The sequence below is a fragment of the Hetaerina americana genome, unplaced genomic scaffold (assembly GCF_022747635.1).
Source record: "Hetaerina americana unplaced genomic scaffold, ioHetAmer1.1.p SCAF_7, whole genome shotgun sequence".
NCBI lineage: Eukaryota > Metazoa > Arthropoda > Insecta > Odonata > Calopterygidae > Hetaerina > Hetaerina americana.
The window spans coordinates 46,710,295-46,734,189 of NW_027287316.1; the positions used below are offsets into that span (position 1 = coordinate 46,710,295).

At 34.4% G+C, this 23,895-nt stretch overlaps 1 protein-coding gene across 1 annotated transcript; it reads right to left on the reverse strand.

Annotated features, from left to right (window-relative positions):
- Positions 1-252: 252 nt before the first annotated feature.
- Positions 253-23,426, reverse strand: RIOK1 (RIO kinase 1). The gene is made up of 9 exons (XM_071595535.1): positions 23,287-23,426; positions 22,827-23,213; positions 22,507-22,758; positions 20,663-20,849; positions 14,915-15,033; positions 6,763-6,866; positions 4,941-5,146; positions 3,482-3,739; positions 253-1,204 (listed from the first exon to the last, which is right to left on the reverse strand). The coding sequence occupies exons 1-9, from the start codon at positions 23,340-23,342 to the stop codon at positions 1,094-1,096; spliced, it is 1,680 nt and encodes a 559-aa protein (XP_071451636.1). The 5' UTR covers positions 23,343-23,426; the 3' UTR covers positions 253-1,093.
- Positions 23,427-23,895: the final 469 nt, after the last annotated feature.

Consider the following 23,895-nt stretch of genomic DNA (forward strand, 5'->3'; position numbering starts at 1 on the left):
AAAAAGTGTCAATAATAATATTAAGAACTATGTAAAACAAGTAAGTACATATGGATTTACAAAAAATAACCTTTAGCGATGAATGTTTTTAAGCTTTGTACTGTTATTACCACTACTTTCTGAACGACCCTCACATAAAATTTCATCTAACAAAGATCGGTAGGTATGGATCCTTGGACTTGTTGAACCTAGTTAGGGTAAAATGTAACTACACTCTAATTGGACAAGTAATAAAATACAAGTATGCTGAGATTTTAAAATTTTTTTAGTGCTTCAAAGTTGGATAAGGAATATTTTATTTCATTCCTAGTAAACACTAAGGTAGTTAATAGGTCCCATCACTCTGCATCATTTGCTGATGCAACAATACATTAGGCAAGTTAACATTTTAAAAATAAGTGGTGTTTATCCCACTTGACTTCATGATTTCATTGTTTAAGATCATTCGTAAAATTTGTACCATTATGCATAAATAACTAATGGATATTTAAAAATGAGATTAGGTAAAAATTCATGGTAGAGTACAATTCAGTTACATAGGATTTTCTATGTTCTCAAATTCCACAAACAACAGGTATACAACCTTAGTTTGATTTGGCCTACTTGGTCATTTCTAGGTATTCAGATAATTACACTTCAGTTGCCCTACTTTGAAGGGATCTAGGAAGAGAATTATGTAAATAGGTACTTTCAGCACTACAAGATATTGAAAATTGAGGAAATATTTCAAATGTTTGTAGCATCATGTTATACACTAAAGTGCTTCATTAGTATTTCAATTCAAAACCAGAATAGGCCGGTCAAACTAACTTCAGTACTTATTACCTAGAATTACTGTACCCAAGCTATTTTAAGTATCTGGTATTTTAATTAATTTAATGGTAACATTTTGTCCAAATATGTTCATTTAACAAAAACTCATGGGGCGAACAATGAACTTGAGCAAAATATAGCCCTAAACTTCTAAAACAATTTATCGACTGACATGTCAGCAAAATTATAAATAAATGAATTACTCATTTATTGAAGGTCACAAATAAATCATTTCATAAAATAATTTATAAAATCTTTAACAGGAATACTCAAGTATACATCATTTCTTATGATGACTTCTTGTTGCCTTTTCTTTTTGTTTTTTAATGTGCTTCTTCATTTTCGTTTTCCGCTTCTCTGCTTTTTCTGCCTTGATAGCATTTTTCCTTTTCTGTGGAATTGAAACAAAAGAAAGAAACTATGTGAAGTCTGTTTAGTCTTAAAGAACAAACACACATTAAATTTAAAATGTAATTAGGCTGTCATTATCTTTTTACACATAAAATGTAAATTACACAGGGAAGAATTACATTTTTTACAGCAGAAGTGAATAATACCATATCATGATTTATTTAAATGATAAAAAGGAATTGTTTCAGTTCAAAAATTATAAATATGAAGTCTGTTCAAATATTTCCCCCACTTTTTTATTACAAAAAATATACTTCACTTACTGGCCAGGGTTCATTCAAAGTAGTCTCTTCCCCACCTAACATACACACTTATCCCAACAGTGTTTTCACTTTTTGAAACAGTCCTGGAATGCTCATAAGTTCCTCAGTTGAATTTTTCTTGATTGGAATAGTGGCAAATCTTTTTCCTTTAAGCAGGGTTTTTAATTTGAAGATCAGGAAAAAGTCACATGGGGCCTGGTTTGGTGAGAAGGTTGGGTGTAGAATCATAATGGTCTTGTATTTGGCTAAACACTCATGAATTCTGAGAGATAAATCAACCAGCACGTTGCCATGGTGGAAAAACCACTTGCCACTCCTTCAAAGTTTGGGCCGTTTTCACCTGATTCTCTCTCTTAGGCATTTCATTAATCCCAGATAGGACTCCGTGTTGGCTGCCTGACCTTCAAGTAGGTATTCTTGATGCACCACCCCATTTGCAACGAAATACAGTCAATATTACCTTGACATTCGAGGGAACTTCTTGAGCTTTTTTGGGACTGGGGGATATTTCAACAATCCATTGTGGAGATTTTACTTTTGTTTCGATGTCATATCCATAAACCCATGATTCATTACCTGTTACTATGATCCTGTACAAGAAGAATTCATCCTTATCAGCTCGATCAAACAGTTCTGGACAGGCAAACTCAATGTCTTTTCTGATCTGCTGTCATCAGGTGAGACATGAATTTGGTGGTGACTCAATGAATCCTCAAATTTTCAGCCAGGATTTCAAAGCACGAACCAATCAAGATGCCACACTCTTCTGCAAGTTCCCTGACAGTCAAATATCGATTTTCATGAATGACATGATTCACTTTCTTGATGTGGCGATCATCAGTCGACGTTGATGGTCTTCCGGAAAGCTTGTCGTCTTTCACCGATTGCCGCCCCTTTGCGAACCAGGAAAACCACTCATAACACACGGTACGTTTCATAGCATCCTCACCATAAGCCTAGGCAATCAACTCAAAAGTTTCTGAGAAGGATTTGCAGAGTTTCATGCCGAATTTCACAGAGCAACATTGCTCATCCAAAGAGCTCATTTTCATGGATATAATTTTTTGCCGCACTCCAAAAGTACCCTTTCACATAAGTGGCCATAACTAATGAACAAAAAAGATATCAACAAAGTGGTTGAAGGCAGTTATTCAAGAAGTTTGCTGCGGACACAATGCCTCCAAGTGGATTAAAACATAACCTATTGAAGTTTGGGAACATTTTGAACAGACCAAGTACTGTAATGATTTAACTAATTTAAGTCATAATCTTAGCAGGAAGCAGCGATTTCAAATAAATAATTAGAGAAATTTTATTTAAAATATGTACTTGCTTTTTAAAACTTTTACTATAAAATGTATACACTTAACATTATTCCCAGAAGATTAGCATCCAAAATAATATTTTAATACAAGGTCAGCCTATTCATTACTAATCAACAGACACCTCTCTTGTCGACTTTAGTTTAACTTTTATATAAGGACAATCATTTACTTAAGTCGAGAGTTAAAATACACATCTTTTATGAAGCTAAAAAAGAAACTTTACACTCCAACAAAAAAGATTTAATATTTCATGACCATGGCTTCGATGATGCACAGCATCGAAACCATGGCCGTAAAATATTAAACCTTTATAGTGGAAGTGTAAAGTTTCTTATTTACCCTCATCATTAAGGATTACCAAAAAGTTTCTTTATCGTATGTATTAATTTTCTTTCACAAAGCTCACACTATGCTAATCATTATAATTTAACCCAAAGATAAAGAAAACTATTAAAAATATTTTGAAATTTAAATTTGCACAAGGATATTTATACAGTATATTGATATCTTTTATAATATGGCCAATCTAATACTACAAAATCTGAATCTCATTGACAAAATAGAATCACTTTTCACTCATATGGTGGAATCTTATACACCTAGGTTTACAATTAAATCCATTTCAAACACTAATATTTGATCCAAAATCAACATGCCATGAACTTTTACCTTTTTGCTCTCAGGGGATTCATTTCTAGGCCGAGCACTATTTACAAACTTCCCAGAACCTCCCTCTTCCCCTTGGCTTAGGGAGTCATCAGAATTTGAGTCTTCTTCATCTGGGTTACTGTCACCAGACTCGCTGAGAATTTCGGGGTTCATTCTAGGACTAGACAAATCTCCTTTCAATCCAAAGATTGTATCGTAAACTAGCCTTTCCCCTTGCCCAGACTTTGCTTGGTTTATATCTCGTTCAAAATGTACAACCTATTGATCAAGTGAAAAAAAATTCATAGCATTAATACAATTAAATCCATTAAGACACTAAAATACTAATAAAAATATTACATTTTTGGTCACATATACATGCCAAGATGCATAAAAACAAATTTAATTAATCATTAATTTGCATGGTAGAGGTAGAGAGCCTGTCGTTAAGTATTACCTTAATGAGACAAGCAGAACTGAGAATTTAAATTTTTTCATCATTTCCTGGTATATTGGACTGAAATGCTCCAACCACATGGCCATTCCAAGTATAATTTTTACTGTTCAAGATGCTCCATTGTGAAGATATATCATAAGGTGAAGACCAAATTTTTTTATAAGTATCTATTAAACACGGCTGAAGTAAAGATTTTACTAGGGAAGAGATTAGGAATTTACCATTGCAATTTTAACAATGAACTAACTAGATTAAGGAAATTTCCAGGAAGGTATTAGTAATGGCCTACAAAGAAGGCTCTTACATTCATGCTGTACTGCCTAAAAGGACTTGCTTTACGTATAAAGAGACAATTAGGACTGGCTTGTGGATGAGATCCTACTATGAGTATCATGTATTACTCAAATGAAACATTTCCACAGAGATGGTTGCTTCAAGCACATAGTTTTATCCACTTGTGTGTGTGGGCACTCCAGGCTCTCTACCTCTCCATAACAAGCAGGAAGAAAATTATCAACATGTGAAATTGAAGATAGGACTAGATAATTTCCCTGGTTCTTCCAACATAATATAAGGCTAGGTTTAGCTGATTTTGTAATGATCCTATGATGAGTATTCTTTGCTTAAAATGAAGCCGGTAGCTGAATATGAGAATTATTTGCAGTTGGCCTCTGAAGGAGGTTCCCACTGGAAATGGAGAAATTTACGATGACTTAGGCAGGAAATATGCTAGGTTCCAGAAAAAATTGGCCACTTAGGAGGTTACCATGTAGCGGAAATGGCTGTTCAGGTAGCTCTCACTATACTAGGTAACAAATTTAGTTTCCTAGGAATAATTAGTAATCTCAATTTCAGAATAAGAAATAACATCATAAACTTGAAGGAAGCAATATTATAGCCAACTTAAGGATCAATACAATGAGAAAGTACATCTCGTGGAACAATTACTCTTACCAACAGAGACCAGTGAGACATCTCCCCTAATATCTGACGATGGCATAAACCATCCTCAGAGCCACTCACCTCATCCATTCTTTTTGGTATGAAAGACTTCTTGAAAACTTCTTCATCTACAAGCACACTAGCATCATCTTCAGGCCTGGTAGCTGCTCTTTCAGAAAGCCTATCCAGACATTCTTCCATATTCTCACTTTTCACTGTGGGGTCAGTTACAAAATCAAACAGCTCTCGAACCAACATCACAGCCACATCCTTCTTGCGGAAAAATTCTGTAGGTCAACATCACAAGAAACACTTATCGTAAAAATTATAATTTACTATGAACATTTTTCAAAGACGGTTAACACATACAACACAAACAAGGATAGTATTAGAAAAAAAACCACATGACAGGCACCGCATTCATACAGAAAGTAAAATTGTATTCAGTGACAAGTAATGCATAAATTTGCCAACATGCAGATGAAATTACATGAGAGCAGCACATTGTCTTTGTAATGTTAAAAGTAGTCAACTATGTATTATTCCAAATGAGGTATAATGAACAATGTACCAAAATACTAAAAAAATAAAGCTTTGGAAAGCAGTATTCTCAAATATTTATATTTGTTTTTAATGTAATACTGCTACAGGTCCAAATATAAGTCAAAATCCAGAATCTCTGACTTAATATTTATATTCCTCTTGCAGATTCAGTTTGATAATTTTCAAAAGTCCCACATCAATTACTGTCACTTCAGTGACGCAGATTGATTATCCAGGAAGATGATACTCTCATCTGAAAACTAGCGAGTTACAGGAAAAAATGACTATCTGAACGGAATAAGAATTGCTATATGTTACAGTACATTCTGCCTTATGGTTATGGAAAAGAGGATCTTGTAATGTGGCTGATTGAAGCTGAATAAGGTTAGAACCATTGGCACAAATTTACAAACTCTAATTGATTTTCCACAAAAAATACTATATATTTATACAGACATAATTGTGCATTTGGCAGCATTGCAAGTATCTTATGCATTAGACTTTAAGAATTTTTATAACCACTGATACTACATTTTTCCTGTTTTTAGCACTGCTAGTTTTGGAATATATTAATGCCTAAGATGAAAGAATCGGTAGAAATTACATATCTCCCATGATTGATTCTTAATTTGATTTGATATGAAACAAATAACTTGACCATTGCAATGAAAATAGGGTAGAACAATGTATGAAAAATAATGGTAGTTGAGCAGAAAAATAATAGTTGTTTACATTTCTCTCATTTAATAATAAACCTTTATTTTTAAAGGCATTTATAAACCTGTCCTTTTTCAGTTTTCTACAATATTAAACACCCAAAAGTATAAAATATTATGCAATATTATAATTTATTATATGGAATTAATATTTTTTCCAAATGCAAGTAATGCAATATGTTGGAATGCCACATTCAGGGCAAAAATTCGGGAATATATGGAAAAAGTCTAATATGGAATCATCAAATATGAATTGTTTAAGAATTGGACTTAGTTCAGCATTACTGGACATCACTGTACATACACTGTAATATAGAAAAGCAAGCCTAATATTTTGTGAAAACATGGAAGCGACCCTTTTAAGACATTGAATTAATAAATTCCAAGATACTGCGGGAGATGCCGCAGCAGTAACTTTTAATCTTTTTTCCTTTCTTCTTGCTGCACTTAAAAAAAATTCAAATTTGACATTAAAAAAGGTTTAACTGATAAAAAGCAGAAACTGCTAACATAAATAGTAGAATGCATTTACAAAACTCCACACAAAAATATATTTGAACACCTTTCACTAAATTAATACTCTTCAATGGCATGTTAACAAAAACAAACTTGTCTTTGAAAACTTCAAACTCATTAATTTTTACCTGTAATATTTGTGCAATCTTTACGAAGGAACTCCAAAGCATTTGGATGATCATGCTCCACAGACTGGGATACGTCAATTACATAAGCTCTCCCTTCATGATACCTTGAGGACAAAAAAAGCAAATGAAATTGAACATCCATCTTCAGACGTTTTCATTGAAATTAAAATCAAATCTAACAAATTATATTTTAAAAACAATAGTTTTTGGGGTCTCTGATCCATAGGGAAATTCCCTCCACCATTATTATTTAAATTTTAAGACTGATTTAATGCGGCTCTCCATTACTCCCTATCAAACACCACATACCCTGATAGCTCTTCCATCTTAAATCCCCCTTGGCTGGGCCTACAAGTCTGTCCCTTAGCCTTACTCATGGGGCCTTCCCCTCTATTACATTTCTAATAAATCCATTATGCATCACACGGTAGGCCCAATGAACCTGATTTTCATTATAATGTTCCGCATTGCCTATTTATCTTCTACTCTCCTGCATGTGTCTTACTTTATCTGTCCTTATGATTTTGTCCTTTATTGTTTTCTCAATGTGATGCTTCCACCACATTAGAAGCTAGAACTGGACTTGTAAGTTTTTCTTGAAACTTGTGGCAGCCTTTGTAGGTGATAAGTGGGGAAAACTCTGGCTACACTCAGAGAGGGCAAGGAAGTGAGAAAGAGATGGCAGGGTAATTGAAATCCTATTGGATATTAGTTCTCTCTGCATGATCAATGACAATGATTCAGGCTCCACCAACCACTGACAATGGAGGGATATGAAAAGAAAGGTATGGAAAGAGAGACAGTCACAGGGGGAAAGGGGACCTAATGTTTTACCCTTCTCCGTGGACACATACCTGAAACCCTCAAATGACTAAACGAATCAGACTACTGCCAGAGACTGCCCAAGCAAGGTCCAATTTTGCAATGGCTCATATTTCTGATCCATAGATTGCCACACACTATACTAATGCTTTCACATATTACTATCTAATTTTAGAACATATTTTCTCGTAGCATAGTAAACACCTCTTCATGGTAAACAACTTAGCTTGAGGTTATCTCAGCACTAATGTCCATCTAACTCCTTCCATCACATGCAACAGTAGGTGCAAGATTCCACTTGCTTTCATTTCTTTCCTGTTGCTTCCCATTTCTGTACATTAAGGGTTCAGTTTACTCTGATTTTCATATTATATCCCTGTTGCCGACTCTGGATTTTTTTTATTTCCCTGACTTTTCCAGCTGCATTGAAAAAAGTTCCCTTTTCAGAAATCCAAAATATTGGCATAATCATGAAATTAGCAGCCACGTTGGGCAATTCGGAACATGCTAACTTTGGATTTAAAATCGCAGAACTTGGAAACTGCATTACTTTAGTCCTGTACATGCCAGAGATAAGTGCATTCGACAGATTCTGAAAGTTTCAGATTTATATTAAACATAGCACAAAATTATTGATAACAATTTTTCCAATGGCTTTTAACAATAGAATACCATAAAAAAGGGAAAAATCAAGGTGAAATGCAATTTCAGTTCATTTTCAAAGACCACAAATGAAAAATAATCGAGTTCAGGCTGATGAAAATTTTACCATTCACTATGCTATCAACTTGGAGAGCTTGAATAATGAATAAAAATGAATTTTCAAACAAATCAATTCCTTCTGGAGAAATTCATTTGTTTACAAATTCTGTATCACAGGCCTCGGTTTATTTATTTATCTCAGAGCTTTATATATTTGACTTTAGAATTTTACATTAAAAAAAAGCTTTTTTTTATCCTTCTACACCATATCAAAAACAGCACCCTCCCTGGGCGAAAGATTTTATTTGAATACAATTTTCACATAGTTAATTCAACCTACTATCCAAAGAAACACGAAAAAGTATAATTACATGTTTAGCAAGTGGATAACAAGCTTAATTGTATTTATTAGCTCCCACAGTAGGCAGCTGAGTGTCGACCATTTTAATCTGAAAAACTACACAATATCCAAATCCATTCTTAGGACGGCTAAAAAAATATTTCATTTCTAGACTGCTTATGATCTATGCTTAGTAAAAAATTTAGAGTGTAGCAGCTTGACTCCTAAAAATTTAACTCCACACTCTATCGTTACCAAATAATTTGGTTTACCAATCTTTTGACATATCTCTCACAATTTTGCATGAGGAACCTCTAATAAGGATTGTCCCTAGACTTGACCTGTATTGATAGTCATCTTGGACCATACTGAGAAGGGTAATGGCACTCCCTTAAAAGATATTCCAGCAGGATGGTTAAGATGAATGTTATGACTGCAGTTTCACATTGAGGACTCTCAGTTAAATCTGCACCCTTGAAATGCTATTGATCATGGCCACAATTGATGTGGTGATGATAACTTGCATCACATAGAATGGAGTGAGAACAACATACCAGTCATTAACACTTCCAGAAGCAGCATAACATTCCTGCAACTACCCAAATGGTAGTTGGGGAAGCCCCAATGAATTTCTGAATGCATGTACCGACCCAAAATATGGGGAGAAGAAAAACAGATTGTGACTAACACTCTGTAGAATAGCAGTGTAGCTGTCTCACCGTAGAAGAGATGCAGGATTCAAATGTGAAAAGAAGGCAGTCATCAATGGGGAGTATGGGCGTGGACAGGCATCTGAAGACAAACCCAGATCCTTGAACTGAGTTCAGTGCAAATTGTTCGGAAGAGAGGAGTCAACCTCATTCAAGTTCAACCTCAATTTTCATAATTCCAGAAATGATCATTTCTGGAATTCAACCTGGCATCATAAGGCATCCATTAGGTTAAAAAATCCTATCATCCCTCCCATCATAATCTTCACACTTTTAATAGAATCCTTGAGTGACATATTCTGCTTTCAAATCTTACACTGATATGTTGTGATGGAGTTAAGAGTGGCAATATAATGATGAATTTGGGATATTTCCTTGGATACAGTAAAGAAGTAAGATCTCATTTCATAGTTTTTATATCTCATCATTTCCATACAACCCCCTCCAAACTGCAAGCAAACATTTTGAAAACACAAATAATTTACAATGGGACTTACGATTTTCCCAAGAAACTTCAAAATGAGAAAAAGTTCTGGCCCTTATTAAGTATTCTGTTTCTTGTGGACTTACTGTTGTTTGCCCTATATTATTTTCTCCTTTAGTTCTTCCTATCTACTCTCATGCCACTGAAAAAAGCTATCTTCTTTCTTCCATTACCACCTGCTTTTTCAAATATTTTCCCTTCTATCATGGTCTTCAACATTCCACTATCTCTCAATATTTTCTCCACCTACTTCTTCCGACTTCAGATTTCACCAAGCAAATCTCTATCTCCTTCTACCATGAACAGAATTTCATTGTTTGTCTTCCATTCTGTCCAACTTACTTCCTCAATTCTTTTCCATACCCACATCTAAAAGCTTCTTAATCTAGGCTCAACTTAACCTGAAGAAATTTGACATGTTCTTAACATATGAATTTATGTATTCAAATTAAGTAGATCATTTTAGATGAATATATCAGTAATTATTTTAAAAAATGCTAGAATTGCCAAATTCAATGCATTCATCAAAAAATTCTAAACTATAATCTTAAAGTTAACTGTTTCATTCACAACAATCTAACCAATGAAAATGTATTCACACAGCATCTAAAATTAATTGCTTTTAGGTCTTTATTTCTGAATACACATTTGTGAAAGAAGAAAAAATTGTTGAAAAGAAAAAATTTTTCAACGTACATTTTGTGCACTACAAAAGGAAATTCATGTGCAGCATTTAAAAAGACAACTTCACAGTACCTCTTTGAAAGCTTTGTTCGATGTTACAATACAATCTTTGAATATTTTGGCAGGTTTTTTACTATTTTGTTGACAAAGTCAAAGTGTGGTGTCATTATACACACCCAATATTATTGTTTTACCACAGTAACACAACTTTCTCGGATATTCTTCAGGATGCTGTTGATAATGAATAGGGTTGATATTCAATTGTTTCCGGCTCAACTTTGTGGAAATTTATTTTAATTAAATGAAGAATACAATGTATCTTCCCACTGTCTTTTATTCACGTACAACCAGTTTCAACGCTCAAGCGTCATCATCAGGTACAAATTAATCAAGATGCAGTCCATTTATATACCATACATGAGGGAGAGGAGGGGCGGGTGAGAGAGGGGGGTGAGAGTGTAATAAGGAGTGATAAGTGAGAGAAAGCGTTCATGTTTTGCTGGAGAAATAGTTTGATAGCAACAAACACATTCCTGGGAGAAAGTGGTTGATACCAGCTGGATTACATCATGGTTAAACATTATTAAGAGAATCATCAACTCTTGAAGGTTCCCGGCTGTAGACCAATGAGATAAGACAGGAAAGAAATCATTGGAGCTTGAAGAGATTCAGGGATAGTGGAGAGAGCACATTAAAAAACTTAAGGTTAAAGAGAGCGAACTGCTTAGGTAATAAATAGAAAGAGAATGGGCTATAAAAAGGAAAGCTTGGATGTAGGAGTACTTGGTAGTGGGATAGAGCAGCACTATGTGAAATGGAGTTGAACAAGTCAGAAGGAATGGAAAATATCCCCACAGAATTATTCAACATTTCAGGGAAAATGAAAAGAAAATATTGCTTGGACTGAATGAGTAAATCCTAAATAAGAGTAAAGCAGTGGAATTTGAGGACTCTCATCAATAGAAGGGTGCATAATAGCTGGGAAAATTAAGTACCTTGGCTGGGGTTGGTGAACATAATGTCATTTAATTGCCAATTTTTTTTAAATAAGTCATCTCCTGACTCACATTCCAATCGATCACATGAGATAGAGGTGTCGATTACTTCGTGTCTCTGAGAGGCATAGAAAGTTTTGATAATTAAAACCAATTATTTTTTAATTTGCTTCCACAATTTTTTTTAAGTTTAAATGTTTTATTGGAGCTTATAACAAAGGTAATTAATTTAAAAAATCTCAATCAGTTATTTATTTATTAGAATGTCTTCTATTTGGAATCTAAAATTGCCTCTTGCTAGAGGAATAAAGTTATGTTTGCAATTAATATTGTTGATTCGTAGGTCGCAGTAGTGCGATGGTAGAGTGTTGAACTACTGACCGGAGGGCCTGGGTTCGATCCTGGGGCAAGCCTCTCTGGGTACCCTTAGCTCCACCAAAGCTGTGTGATTTTTTGGGTACCAGGTCTTCCTGGTGAACCTGCCTGTCACAGGGAAAGGAACTGGCCCCCCTACCCTGATGTGTGAATTTCACATGCCGTCAGGCTTAGTACTGGGTGAACTCTACCATCTCCTAGCAAACTGGCATTTGGGTTGATTACTGTGTTTATGGTTTTTTTTATTGTTGATTCTCCAAGTGTTCAGAGAAAATAGATGTTTGACGATTGGAAGTGAATGAGATTGTTTCGATGTCAGTGGCCTCTAACTAATATGGCACTCTTCTAAGTCGCCCATCTGCAACTTAGTTGGATAAATTTTGATTGCTGTTCATACCTGTAAACTAAAATCACTGTGGAATTGCCTATAGTACCTTTCCTCCCAGCTCTGCATGCCAAAATAATTGCTCCACATGTCACAGGTTTTCCACATCCAACCTTAGTTTAGGTGGATAAAAAGGAAGGGGAATTGTAATGCTATTGAGAATATGGTGCAAAACTTTTCCACTATTATGCAAAGAAAGTCTGAATCTGGTATTTTTCCTCAGAGTTCAAGTTCATCTAGCTAAATTCTAACAAAACTGACAAAAAAGTCTTGCTTGCAATAATATGTGTAATTAGGTATGTCAAATGAAGCTGCTTGATTGCAGCATTATGTCTTCATCATTGTATTACATCTGTTAGTCCCCTTTTACATTGTTCCCTGTTACACTTATCAACCCTGAATCATAAGTACAGTATCATTTAAAATTTTTCTTTCGCAGGCGTTGAGACAGGCCAATCATAATTTTATTTCTCCCATTTGTACTTTCACCTAATATTGCAATCCAATCCCCCAACACTAATTGATACTACCTTCCCAGCACTTTCCCCATCATTTCTTCTAATTGATCATGAATACTACCGGGTCATTCCTTCAGGTAATTACTAGTTGTAATGTATATCTGGATCACACACAGATCTGAAACTCAATATAGATTATTCGTCAAATATCTCCCCTGCAATCCCCAATTTCTCTCTATTTTACCTCAAACAAATCCAATGCATCAAGATTTCATCCTCATTTTTTTCCTTCATGTTTTCTAACTCCCCTGATCTTGAAATCATCCAAGCACTCCATGTGCCTTTTATAACAGTTGCAGTCTTCATGCGACTCTTCCACTGTTGTCAGCTTGGTTTTGAATGGGTCATGTGTGATGATGAACAGGACTTGCTTCCCCACTGCCAGCCATGACAACAAAGCCAGTGAGTCCATATTGCCATCAGAAAGATATATCAAGTAGTTTCCTACCATCATTCTCAATAATGTTTTTAACCTGGCATCATTTAAATGGTCACCCCACTGGAATCAGACCTCTTTGTAGCCATGGAACAGGAGCTGTTTTAACTAACTTTCTTCTGGTTCCTAACCTTTGATCTACTCAACAAGAGCAACCTCACCAGAAGCAATTAGCATAGTCCCAGACATTTAAAGCCTTAAGGGCCACTGCAATGCAAAAGCCCTTTCACTACATCAAGACCATTGCCCAAAATGTATGCAGAAACACCAAATCCAAAGTTCAGAGCATCTTAAAATATTCACAATGCTGAAGAATTATACATGCATGCCAAATAAAAATATTTCTTTCCCAAGAAAGAATGAACAAAATATTAGCAAGAAAAGATTAAATGATAATTTTATTTCCATGTTGGTGGGTTTAACTATTTGAAGGTCCAATATGATAATTTTTGTGTCAAGGAATAAGAAGAAATATCCTATTTTATGCTGTCACCTTAAGCTGATAATATCAGGCCAAAGGATTGACTTATTTTAAACTCAGAGACAATGGTAATGATAATTATATGCAGTAACATTAAGTTAGGGAGTAATTTAAAGACAGAGATTAATGAAATTTTGAAAATTCTTGTTTGGCAATATTAACTTAAGTATGTATAGTAAACACTCGATTATCTATGCTATGGATAAATCAATCACAAATAATCGAAATATACAGGAAATATGGTTGTGTTATAAATGGATCCATTTCAAATTAATCAAAATGATTCAAGAAAATAAAAGGCTGCGATTAGGAAACAAATGAACTTTCCTTTTTCATTCTTTGCAAATAATTTGCATTTCTTAGCAATCTTTAAAGTATGTTTTTTTCCATTTTTCAGCTATTTTTAATTAGTGTGGAATTATAGTTTTACAAGAACACAGAACTATTTTCAAGTGAATAGCAGAATATATTGTCAGAAAGTTAAACCCATCACGTAGCCAGGAGCAAACAAAGGATGAATATTGACAAAGGATCGTTGTTACTGATTCATATTTGTCATTAATAATAACCAATTGAAACAATGCAGTGTGAATAGTTTACTACTTCTTTGTAGCAAAGTAAAACTATACATTTCCTTGCCTTAAAGAAGAATATGGAATTCTCAGGGTTAATGAATGCCAGGGAAATGATAATGGGAAAGTACGGAGAGTAAAAAATTGTTTAAATTAAACCATTCTCCTAAGAATGTTTGTATATAAGGAAGCTGATCTTCACAATTAAAGCTTTTCTTTGTACAGTTTTCAAAGAAACATCCCTCTTACTCCAGATGAAACATTTTATCCACTCAGACATTGAAAACCTCTATATTTGGAAGGAAATTTCTGATACTGGTAACCCTGATGTTTTCAAAGTTTACAATCCCTTATCACAGTCAATTGAGTAGCTTCGGGCATGATGTGGTGGAAGTCGAACATAATGAATGACTGATTGAAGCACTTTTCCACTTGATAAAATTTTTATTTTGGCCTGATGATGATGTAATACATCGAAACCCGGTCGTAAAATAAAAATTTTATCAAGTGGAAAAGTGCTTCAATCAGTTATTCACTTATCGCAGCTACACCTAAAACTTGCATTTATCACAATAAGAATAAATATTGATGAAAAATTATTTTAACTAGATTTGCCAATAGCTGGGAATAATGTTTATTCATACTTACAGTAAGTTGAATTCACTCAGATCTGCATGGACTAATTTACATTGATTGTACATCCTCCATAATATGACCACACATTCCCTGTAAATTTCTCGGGCCTTGGAAGTGGAAAGTTCTACATCCTAGTACAGTAAAAATTAAGGGAATAAGTTTTCATAATGGAATGAAAAAATCGGAACAAACTTAAACACAAGAGGTGCATGACATTCACTATTTAAAAATATTAGATATTTCTCCTTTAAAATAAACGTATACCAAACAGTGCCTATTCAAACATTGGAAATGAGACAACTAAGCTGCAGACATATGCATGACAGTTGAGAAGCAATATTTCATTACACACAGATAGGCCTATATTAATTGTTAAATTTTAGTCTAGTTGTAAATGGCATTCATTTAAAGAAACGAAAAGTCAGGTTTTAATCAAGATAAACCCACGGTATATATTTTCTTTTACCTGAAGTCCAATTACAGTACATTTAGCTGAAATTTAGAAGGGTGCATTGAAAAATCATTTTCATTATGCTAAAAAGATATTGGGACAATTCTTGATGATAATCAAGAAAATCAGTACAATCAAGGATTTGACATTATCAATGAAAAGCTAACTTTTGGTAACTGCATTACTGATATTTTACTCTTAAACACAATTATTTGGCATCATAATTAATTTCTCCCATGAATAGATTATTTTAAGGCAAAAACAAACGTAGAGGGCAAACACACCACCAAATCAAAACAGAGAGCTAAACAGGCTTTACAGCAGCAGTTCACTACTATAATCCATGGATGTTTTTTTTTTTTAATTGTCTCTCAAGTTTTGAAGCAGAAACTGCAACACTTTATAAGCAGCCAAATATTATTCAAGGGTCCAGAAATAGGTATAAATGACAACATTTCTGGCAATAAGTTCTTTAACTTTCAAATTAACTGAATGCTTAGCAATAAGATATATTAGTTTGCTTTACTCTTTGAATTTGACAAATAATCATGCTTCCTAGGATACTTATTATATTTTCTTATGCAAGGCATAGACTTATTTTCTTAGTTGTCATATTAGCAGTTTTTGCAACAAATCAACTTCAATAAGTCCTTAACGATATCTCAGGCATTTAATTATCTTTTTTAGATATTATTGTACGGATAATTGAAAATTTAATTTTCTAGGAAGTGATACATGTATTGAAAAGACCAGTATAAGGTAATTGTTACTCATATAAGTCTAGCAATTAGAAGTTGGATTTTCAAAAGGTCAAGTATCTTGGTACTGTTAAACTTCTAAAAGGTGTGTCACAAAAGGTATTATATTGCAACTGATGATGCATGAATTCATTTGAAAATTAATTGAAATCATTACCTGATAAATAAACTGTATTATACAGTATACAACATATTTCTGCTTCAGATCAAGAACAATCACCAAATCATTTTAATTTCTCATCCCATCATAATACTTTGCTCTTTCATTGTCCCATTCTCAAAAACTTCGTTTGTCTTCGACAAACACATCCCTTCCATTAATTCTGAGACAACTGATATTATTCCTTGTCATTTGAGTTTCTTCAATCACACCAATTAATAATTTTCTTGGTCTGCCCTCCAAGATGCACATCAACTTTTGTATCCAGATGGGATAGGTCACAACTTGGGCATGAAGAAACCCACATCAGAAGTTTGCAGCTTTTTAGGATAAATGTTATCACAAATATTATCTTATAATTGATTATGAAGCATACAATGTATGTCCTGAAAGTTATGTCAGTGATTTTATTGTGAAGCAACTGTACGTCGAACCGCGATCGGATCAGTTAACACTGATAACGGGGGACCCAGCTAAGGCACAAGGTCGTTTTGGAAGGCCGGGAAGAGATTGACGACGAGGAACGCGCGGTCGTGGATGGCCATCCATGACCACCACCACCGACAATGTGATGTGAGTGAGGGAACTGTTGAACTCAGACCGAAGATTAAGGGCTTATTTAATGGCTGACATGTTAAACATTCTGAACACTCGAGTTTAAGAGATCATTTCAAACCACATCGGCATGTGGAAAGTGTGCACAAAAACGGTTCCAAAAGTGCTTACAGACGACCAAAAGTCATACCACGTTGAAACGTGCCAAGAAAACCTCGACAGTACAAACGTGATTCCAAATGTTTGGAAAATGTCTTTATAGGTGACAAGACTGCTCCCCTCTGACTTTTTTTTGTTTCCACGTCTCCAAACACCCCTGAAAGACAAGTATTTTGGGACAAAACAGCTTGCACCGCGGCATTAAAGGACATTCTGAAGGAGGCCTACTCCAACACATTTGAGAGCAGGAAATCCCGCTGGAACCAATGTACCGATGCAAAAGGAGCCAAATTTTAAGATTTTTAAACACTTGCAGTGAAAAGTTCAATAAATGATTTTTAATAGACTTACTGACATAACTTTCAGGACAAAACTTGTTCACATAATTATCTCAATAATAATGACACACATTCATGCAATGTTGCAAGGAACTAAATGAAACAAGAATTCACATCATATATTTGTATGTGCACTGGTATAACATTCATAATATTGCTATTAAGTATTCTACTGTAAAAGGTAGACTTAGTATAGACACAGACTAAGCGAAGCCACAATACATTTCTATATCTCTCCCTACATATCAAAACCTCATCTCCCCCATTACAATAAACCATTCTTCAATTCCACACACTTCCTTTTTCCCTTCATTTTGTACAAAATGCTTACCCTATTCCTACCACTTCCTCCCTTGCCTAAAACCCTCCCATCTGTCACAGTCTTCAAGATATTGCAGCCAACCAAAATGTTCTGCACGCATCTTCCCTGTCTCATTTGGATTTCTTGCAACAATTCTCTATCCTCTCCCACCATGCTTTGTACTTCTTTGTTAGAATTCTTTCTTTTTTATTTCATCTTTTTCATCCTTCTCCACACCTACATTTCAAAAGCCTCCCATCTATGCCTATCACCTTCCTTCAATGACCATGCTCCCATGACATACACGAGTCTTTTCTTAACATCCTGACTTGATTTACCCATCATCAATTCCTTCCTCCTTGCAAAAGCTTCTTTGGCTCTAACAATTCTTCTTATGCAAAAACGATTATTTGGAGTGCATTATGATATGGATACGAAACTTTGACATTGAGAAAGAGGGAAAACGCTTGGTGGGAAGCAATGGAAGCGTGAATTTGGAGAAGAATAACAAGAGCAAGATGGAGAAAAAGAGAATTAAATTTGCTGGACAGGTTCTCAGACATAACAACTTCCTGGGAAATATAATGGAGGGGAAATAACAGGAAAAAAATGCAGAGGAAGGCCAAGAAAGAAATTTATAGATGATATAAAAAATACTATGAGAATAAAACCTACAATCAACTGAAAAGAACAGCAATGGACAGAAACCAATGGCTGCAACAACAAGGCTCGGCCTTTAGAAGATGATGACGTTCCTATTACCATCACCATTTTGGCCCATAACACTTCTGAGATAGACAAAATGTCCTACCTCTTCTAGTGAAGGACATCCTTTTTTTAAAGTTTAAATTAGATTCATTCTTTCTTAAAAACTGCATAAACTTTGTCTTTTATTTCTCATGCGATCCCTATCACACTGTATTTCTGATGTCCTCAGCAATTCTTGTAAGTGCACGGCTGAATAAGGCCTGATCACCTGCAAACCTACACCTGTAGCTGACAATATGAAGTCCCCACAAACTTTCATCCCCATCTCCACTTCTTCCTACACCTTGTTAACTATTTTCCCCATTTATCATTTTTTTCTACACACACGTTGAAAAGAGCAATATGCCACAACACTTAAAAGCATTCATTGCTGCAGGTTATTTTGTAAATCCATAGGTCAACCACCTGACACTTGTAAACACACGTAGTTCTCAACATAACATTAACAAACACACACACACACACACACATGCAGGTTGGCACCAAACTTAAAAAAATAGATGACATTTTTCTCGTTAAATTTAAGTAACCCCAAAGGAGGCATGCTGAACCATCACATTAAAATAATTGCATTTTAACTACATGATATCCATTAGCATTAATATGGTTCAGTTTTATTACAAATATTGACAATATGAACTTTTAAGAACAGAGTCAAAGTTATGTCACACCAAACATCACACACTCCCATGAGCTCATCAATCACAAGGTCATGTGATCAAAATTAGAACTTGCTCTAATCATGATCGCCTGATCATGGGAATGAAATTCGATTCATGGAATTTTTAGTACAAAACAGGGCATTATCTTCATGCACATGATCATTTAAAGGAACTTGCACAATTTGCCTTGTTTCAAACAGCCTCAAGCCTCACTTAACATGACAACAATTATAGCACAACATTCTACCTTACTATTTAATAACTCCATTAATGAACCATTTTTCATTCCACATACTTTCTACATCTCATCATTCTGTCCAACTTATCTAATCTTTTCCTCAATTTTCCAACATCCTCCCATCTATCAGGCTTTTTAGCATTCCACTAGTTTTCAATATCTCACCAGTCAAATTTTCTTGCCTTTTTTTTGAATTTCACCCAAAAACCTTCTCTCTTCCTTACTATGCCCTGTCATACCCAGCACTTCTTTGTTTCTTAATGCTTTCCATAAATGTTGTTTTCTTTCCATTCTTCTCCATACATGTTACAAACAGGCATTATTTCCTATCTGAGGATAATTTCCACTTCTCCCATGAAATGGGATGAAAGTTATTGAATTCTTAATCATCTTTTGACAGGTACCTTTCAAAAACTTGAATGATGTTTGAACTGCCAATCCTTCGAAGAAGAATATTTACAAGCGGCTGGATTATCAATCAATAAAAAAAGAGAAATCCATTCAATTACAAATGACACCAATTTTTGAGCTGGATGTAAAGGAAAAACCTTTCTGAACTTGTAGGCAGATAGCAGTAAAAATGAATAGCAGATCAACAGAAGGCTAACATTTGCATTGCCATTTACCTATAGATAGAGTGAGCTGGTTGATAGGGCTTTCTCTTTGTACATCATAATTAAAATTTAAATACATACTTTATTAAGCTGAATTAAACCTCACATGCAAGCTCTAAGAAACTGTTGGAGTTGCCAGGACAGTAACTTTTAAGAGTCATCCGCTTAATGTTCATTACAATGCAATAATTTCAGAGAGTAAAAATCATTCATCTTGACTAGGGATTTGAACCCGGATTCCAGTCAAGGCAAATGATTTTTAAACTCTAAAATTTTTGCAGTCAGATACAAGATTATCCTATGTCAATAAATCAAAACAAACTCAAACGTTGAACAACGTGTGATCATATAAAAATTACTCCAATCTTTAATCACTATATCACACATACTTACTAGAGCATTGGAATTATTAACAAATGAAATGTATTAAGCAACTTTCAAGTTATGATTGGAAAAAAAATTCACCACATTAATATTTTCAGTATTGATATCACTTTTAATCCCATTACTGACTCATCTATTTCCAGTTGCAACATGTAATTACAAATAATATTACTGATAATATGTATTATGGATACTATTTATGTCCAAATGTTCAGCAAAGGGATGTACTCAGGTGTACAAAGATTAGGGGCACACTTGATCACTAATTCAATGACCTAAAAATAAAATCTCAAAGAAAAACAGTGCCAACTAAAAATCTTAAATTCATTACATTCTAGTCATGGAAATATTACACAACAGGGCAATACCAACCTTTAATCTTGGAGATGGCCAACCTGAGGTACCAAGAAATCCCATTAATAATACATGACCCCGAAGAAGAATTGGCTTTGGGCAAGGTAACCCAGCTGTGTGCATGCGAACAAGGTTGCGCATTTCCTTCTCGGCCCATGTTCTTACCATCTTACGAGGATTGTGCCTGCAGTATCCATGCCGAAACCTTTCCAATAAGGATGATAAAGCAACAATAAAATTAAATTAGCACAGGAGGCAAATTTCTGGGTAGATTCAAAAAGAGGTTAAAGCTACTTTTTTGGTATTAAAATGATTTAGTATTCATATTTTCAAAGGTAATTACAAAAGATGTCCTTAAGTTGCAAAACAGGTTCTTTTCAGGGGTTCAAAAAGTAATAACCGGCCAAATCAGGTTCACTCCATGTAAAAGATAAACAAGCCATGAAAGCCATCAGCTCAGATTTTGACTACACTTGGCGTGTTTCATCCCACCACTGATTTTAAGTGATCGTTTGAAATTTATATAGCTGTAATATATTTTATTTATATCACTGGGATTCAATTAAATTTAAATCTTTCTGTGTTTAAGATACCTCCTAAAGGTAGGAGTTACATCTCGATAAAAATCCCCAAATAAATAGCTAGTATTCTTACCTTCATTTCCTGAATCATAAATTAATAGAAAAATTGTGCATTTTGGAAATCATTTCTACTCAATTTATACTAGGCTAATTGGTTTACAAATATTGCAAAAGAAACACTTGGTTTTTCCACATAAAATATTTATTCACGACCTAGGTTTCGACGCTCAGCGTCGAAACCTAGGTCGTGAATAAATATTTTATGTGAAAAAACCAAGTGTTTCTTTTGCAATATGTATCGTTTCCACAAAGTGACGCCTGAAGTTATCTGGTTTACAAATAGCTTGAAAAATCCTAAGTTCACACGCTATAAGAATACAACTGCATTGACAAAAAGAAAAAAATAAAGAACCCAAAGGTTGAGCCTATGCTGTGGAAGATTCCATTGAATTACACGTGAAATATTAATCACTGTATGCATGATGCAAATAAGAATCAACTGAACTATTCCCTGTGGAATTTTCATGAAACTCTTCACAGTAATAGAATGTGACCATGATAATAGGTATTATTGAAACATTAATATCGTTTTAATATAAACAAGCATTGGGAGGGGAAGATTTCAGTAATATTTGTGGAATAACCCGTAAGACAACATATCTGAGACAAGTCTATATCCTACTCTTACATTTCCACTATCTATGAACTAGCAACTCAGAGAAGTTTCAAATCAATTATTTAAATTATAAATTTTGTACTAGGGCCTTCAAGACGACATTTTGGATGTACTACTGAATCTTTACCTAAATTCAACCTTACAATATCTGCATTTTAAATTTCATTGTAAAACGCAAAATCTTTGCGGAAATAAAAATGTAAAAGCTATTTACCAAAGAAATAAATGTATGGATTGGCACAGCTACGACCAAAATAATTACACAAAATATTATAAAAATTATTGAAATTATCAAATACAAACATATAAAGTCAGTTAACAAGCAAATTACCTATCATGGTAAAAAAATTACATTACAAGAATTAAGAGAGGCAAACAAAAATATTTTTGAGAACAGCTAATTTATATCTGAATGAAGAAAATCGATGAAATTATTAGTTTTACAACTCCGTCATTTTTAAAATCATTTAGCTCCAAGAGTCATATTCATAACTTTAGGATAAGGGCAAAATGAAGGTATACTTAACATATGTCATTCCTTCATTACTTATTTATTATACTTTTCATATGAAGATTTCAATGTCCAGTGTACCAGGGTGACATACCTGTATTCTCCACCAACATATTTGTCTCGATCTTTGAAGATTAGGATAGAGGTTTTATAAATTTTAATGGCTAAATCTTCATCAGGCTGTCCCCCTTTTGCATGGTATACATTCGCCTCCTTTCCGGTGGAAATGCAACCATTTACCCCCAATATTGTGCCCCGTGACAGCAATTTAAAAAGTATCATTCGAGTTCGTGGGTCCATAACTTGCTCAGCAGTAGCTCGATCGCCTTTATCTTTTCGACGATTCCTGGAAGAAATATTTTCCGTTTGATTTTGATCATTTTAACTTTCTCAGCAGGCATAATAAACACAAACCTTTCTGTCTCTGCACGTTTTCCACTTTGAATGAGGCGGTTGGTCGCGTTGTTGGATAAGGACGACACTTCATACTGATCCACATTTATCTTGCTTGAATACTTCTTCATAAGATTTTCTGTTGGTTGATAGCTGGAAATTTTTTTACTCGCACTCTGACTGTTAGGCCGTTGAGCATTTTTCACCATAGATATTCCATTTCTTGTAACCTCCCATTCCTCTTCACTTTCGAAGTCATCGTCACTATCATATTCAGCGTCATCATACAATCCTTCCTCGATTGCAACAGGCTCGTTGTAAGGCAGGGGTTTAATTATGTGACTTTTTTCAGAGATAGATAATTTTTTTAGGCTCGAAACTTTGGTGTGTGCACCGCTTGCGTGTACTCTACAAAGAGAGTAAATATCATTGAAGAAAATTCCAAAATTTAAGTAATTACAATGGTAATAATATTACTCACTCAGAATCTTCTGCATCACTAAACTGCCCTTCAATCACTTCGTAATTAGATTTCATTTTAGTTTTTAAAATTAATGTGCTAGTTACAACTCAATACACCAAAAAATTGGGCTGACACGATGAACAACATTTAAAGAAAAAAACAACTGACTACCAATATTGGAAAATCCTCTGAGGACAAAGTGACTGTCGACTCGCCGGCTTCATAACAGGAGCGGGCAATTCAAAATTTGGTTGTGCTCTTAAATGTGCAGCCGTTACAGTAAGTATATCTTTATCAAAATTTCCCCTGTTATGGATAACGAATAAATAAATTAAAACTTTTCACTATATGTTCCTACTTTAATGGGTACTTATCCTTATTTCAGGCTAGCGTTTTTTTAAAACTGGCATGAATGAGTTTCATATAAAGATGCTAATTTTTTCCAATGTCACACTAACAGAACGTAAGCACAATGGCGTAAACTTTGACACACAAATACAGAACTCAAGAGACGTGAACAGAAACATGTTACAAGCATTTCTAGTGTGATTAAGTCGTATTTGAATCTGTGCGAAGTATAAATTACATTTCAGGCTAATTTTTCCCAGGGTGTCAGGTTCTGACTGG

What these genes read in the sequence shown, in the direction of transcription:
- RIOK1 (XM_071595535.1), bottom strand. Translation starts at nt 23,342, where the DNA reads ATGAAATCTAATTACGAAGTGATTGAAGGGCAGTTTAGTGATGCAGAA. An exon ending in GGCCATCTCCAAGATTAAAG is followed by an intron (nt 15,034 to 20,662) that starts GTTGGTATTGCC and finishes TTACTGTACTAG; the next exon opens with GATGTAGAACTTTCCACTTC. An exon ending in TACCAAAAAGAATGGATGAG is followed by an intron (nt 3,740 to 4,940) that starts GTGAGTGGCTCT and finishes CTTGATCAATAG; the next exon opens with GTTGTACATTTTGAACGAGA.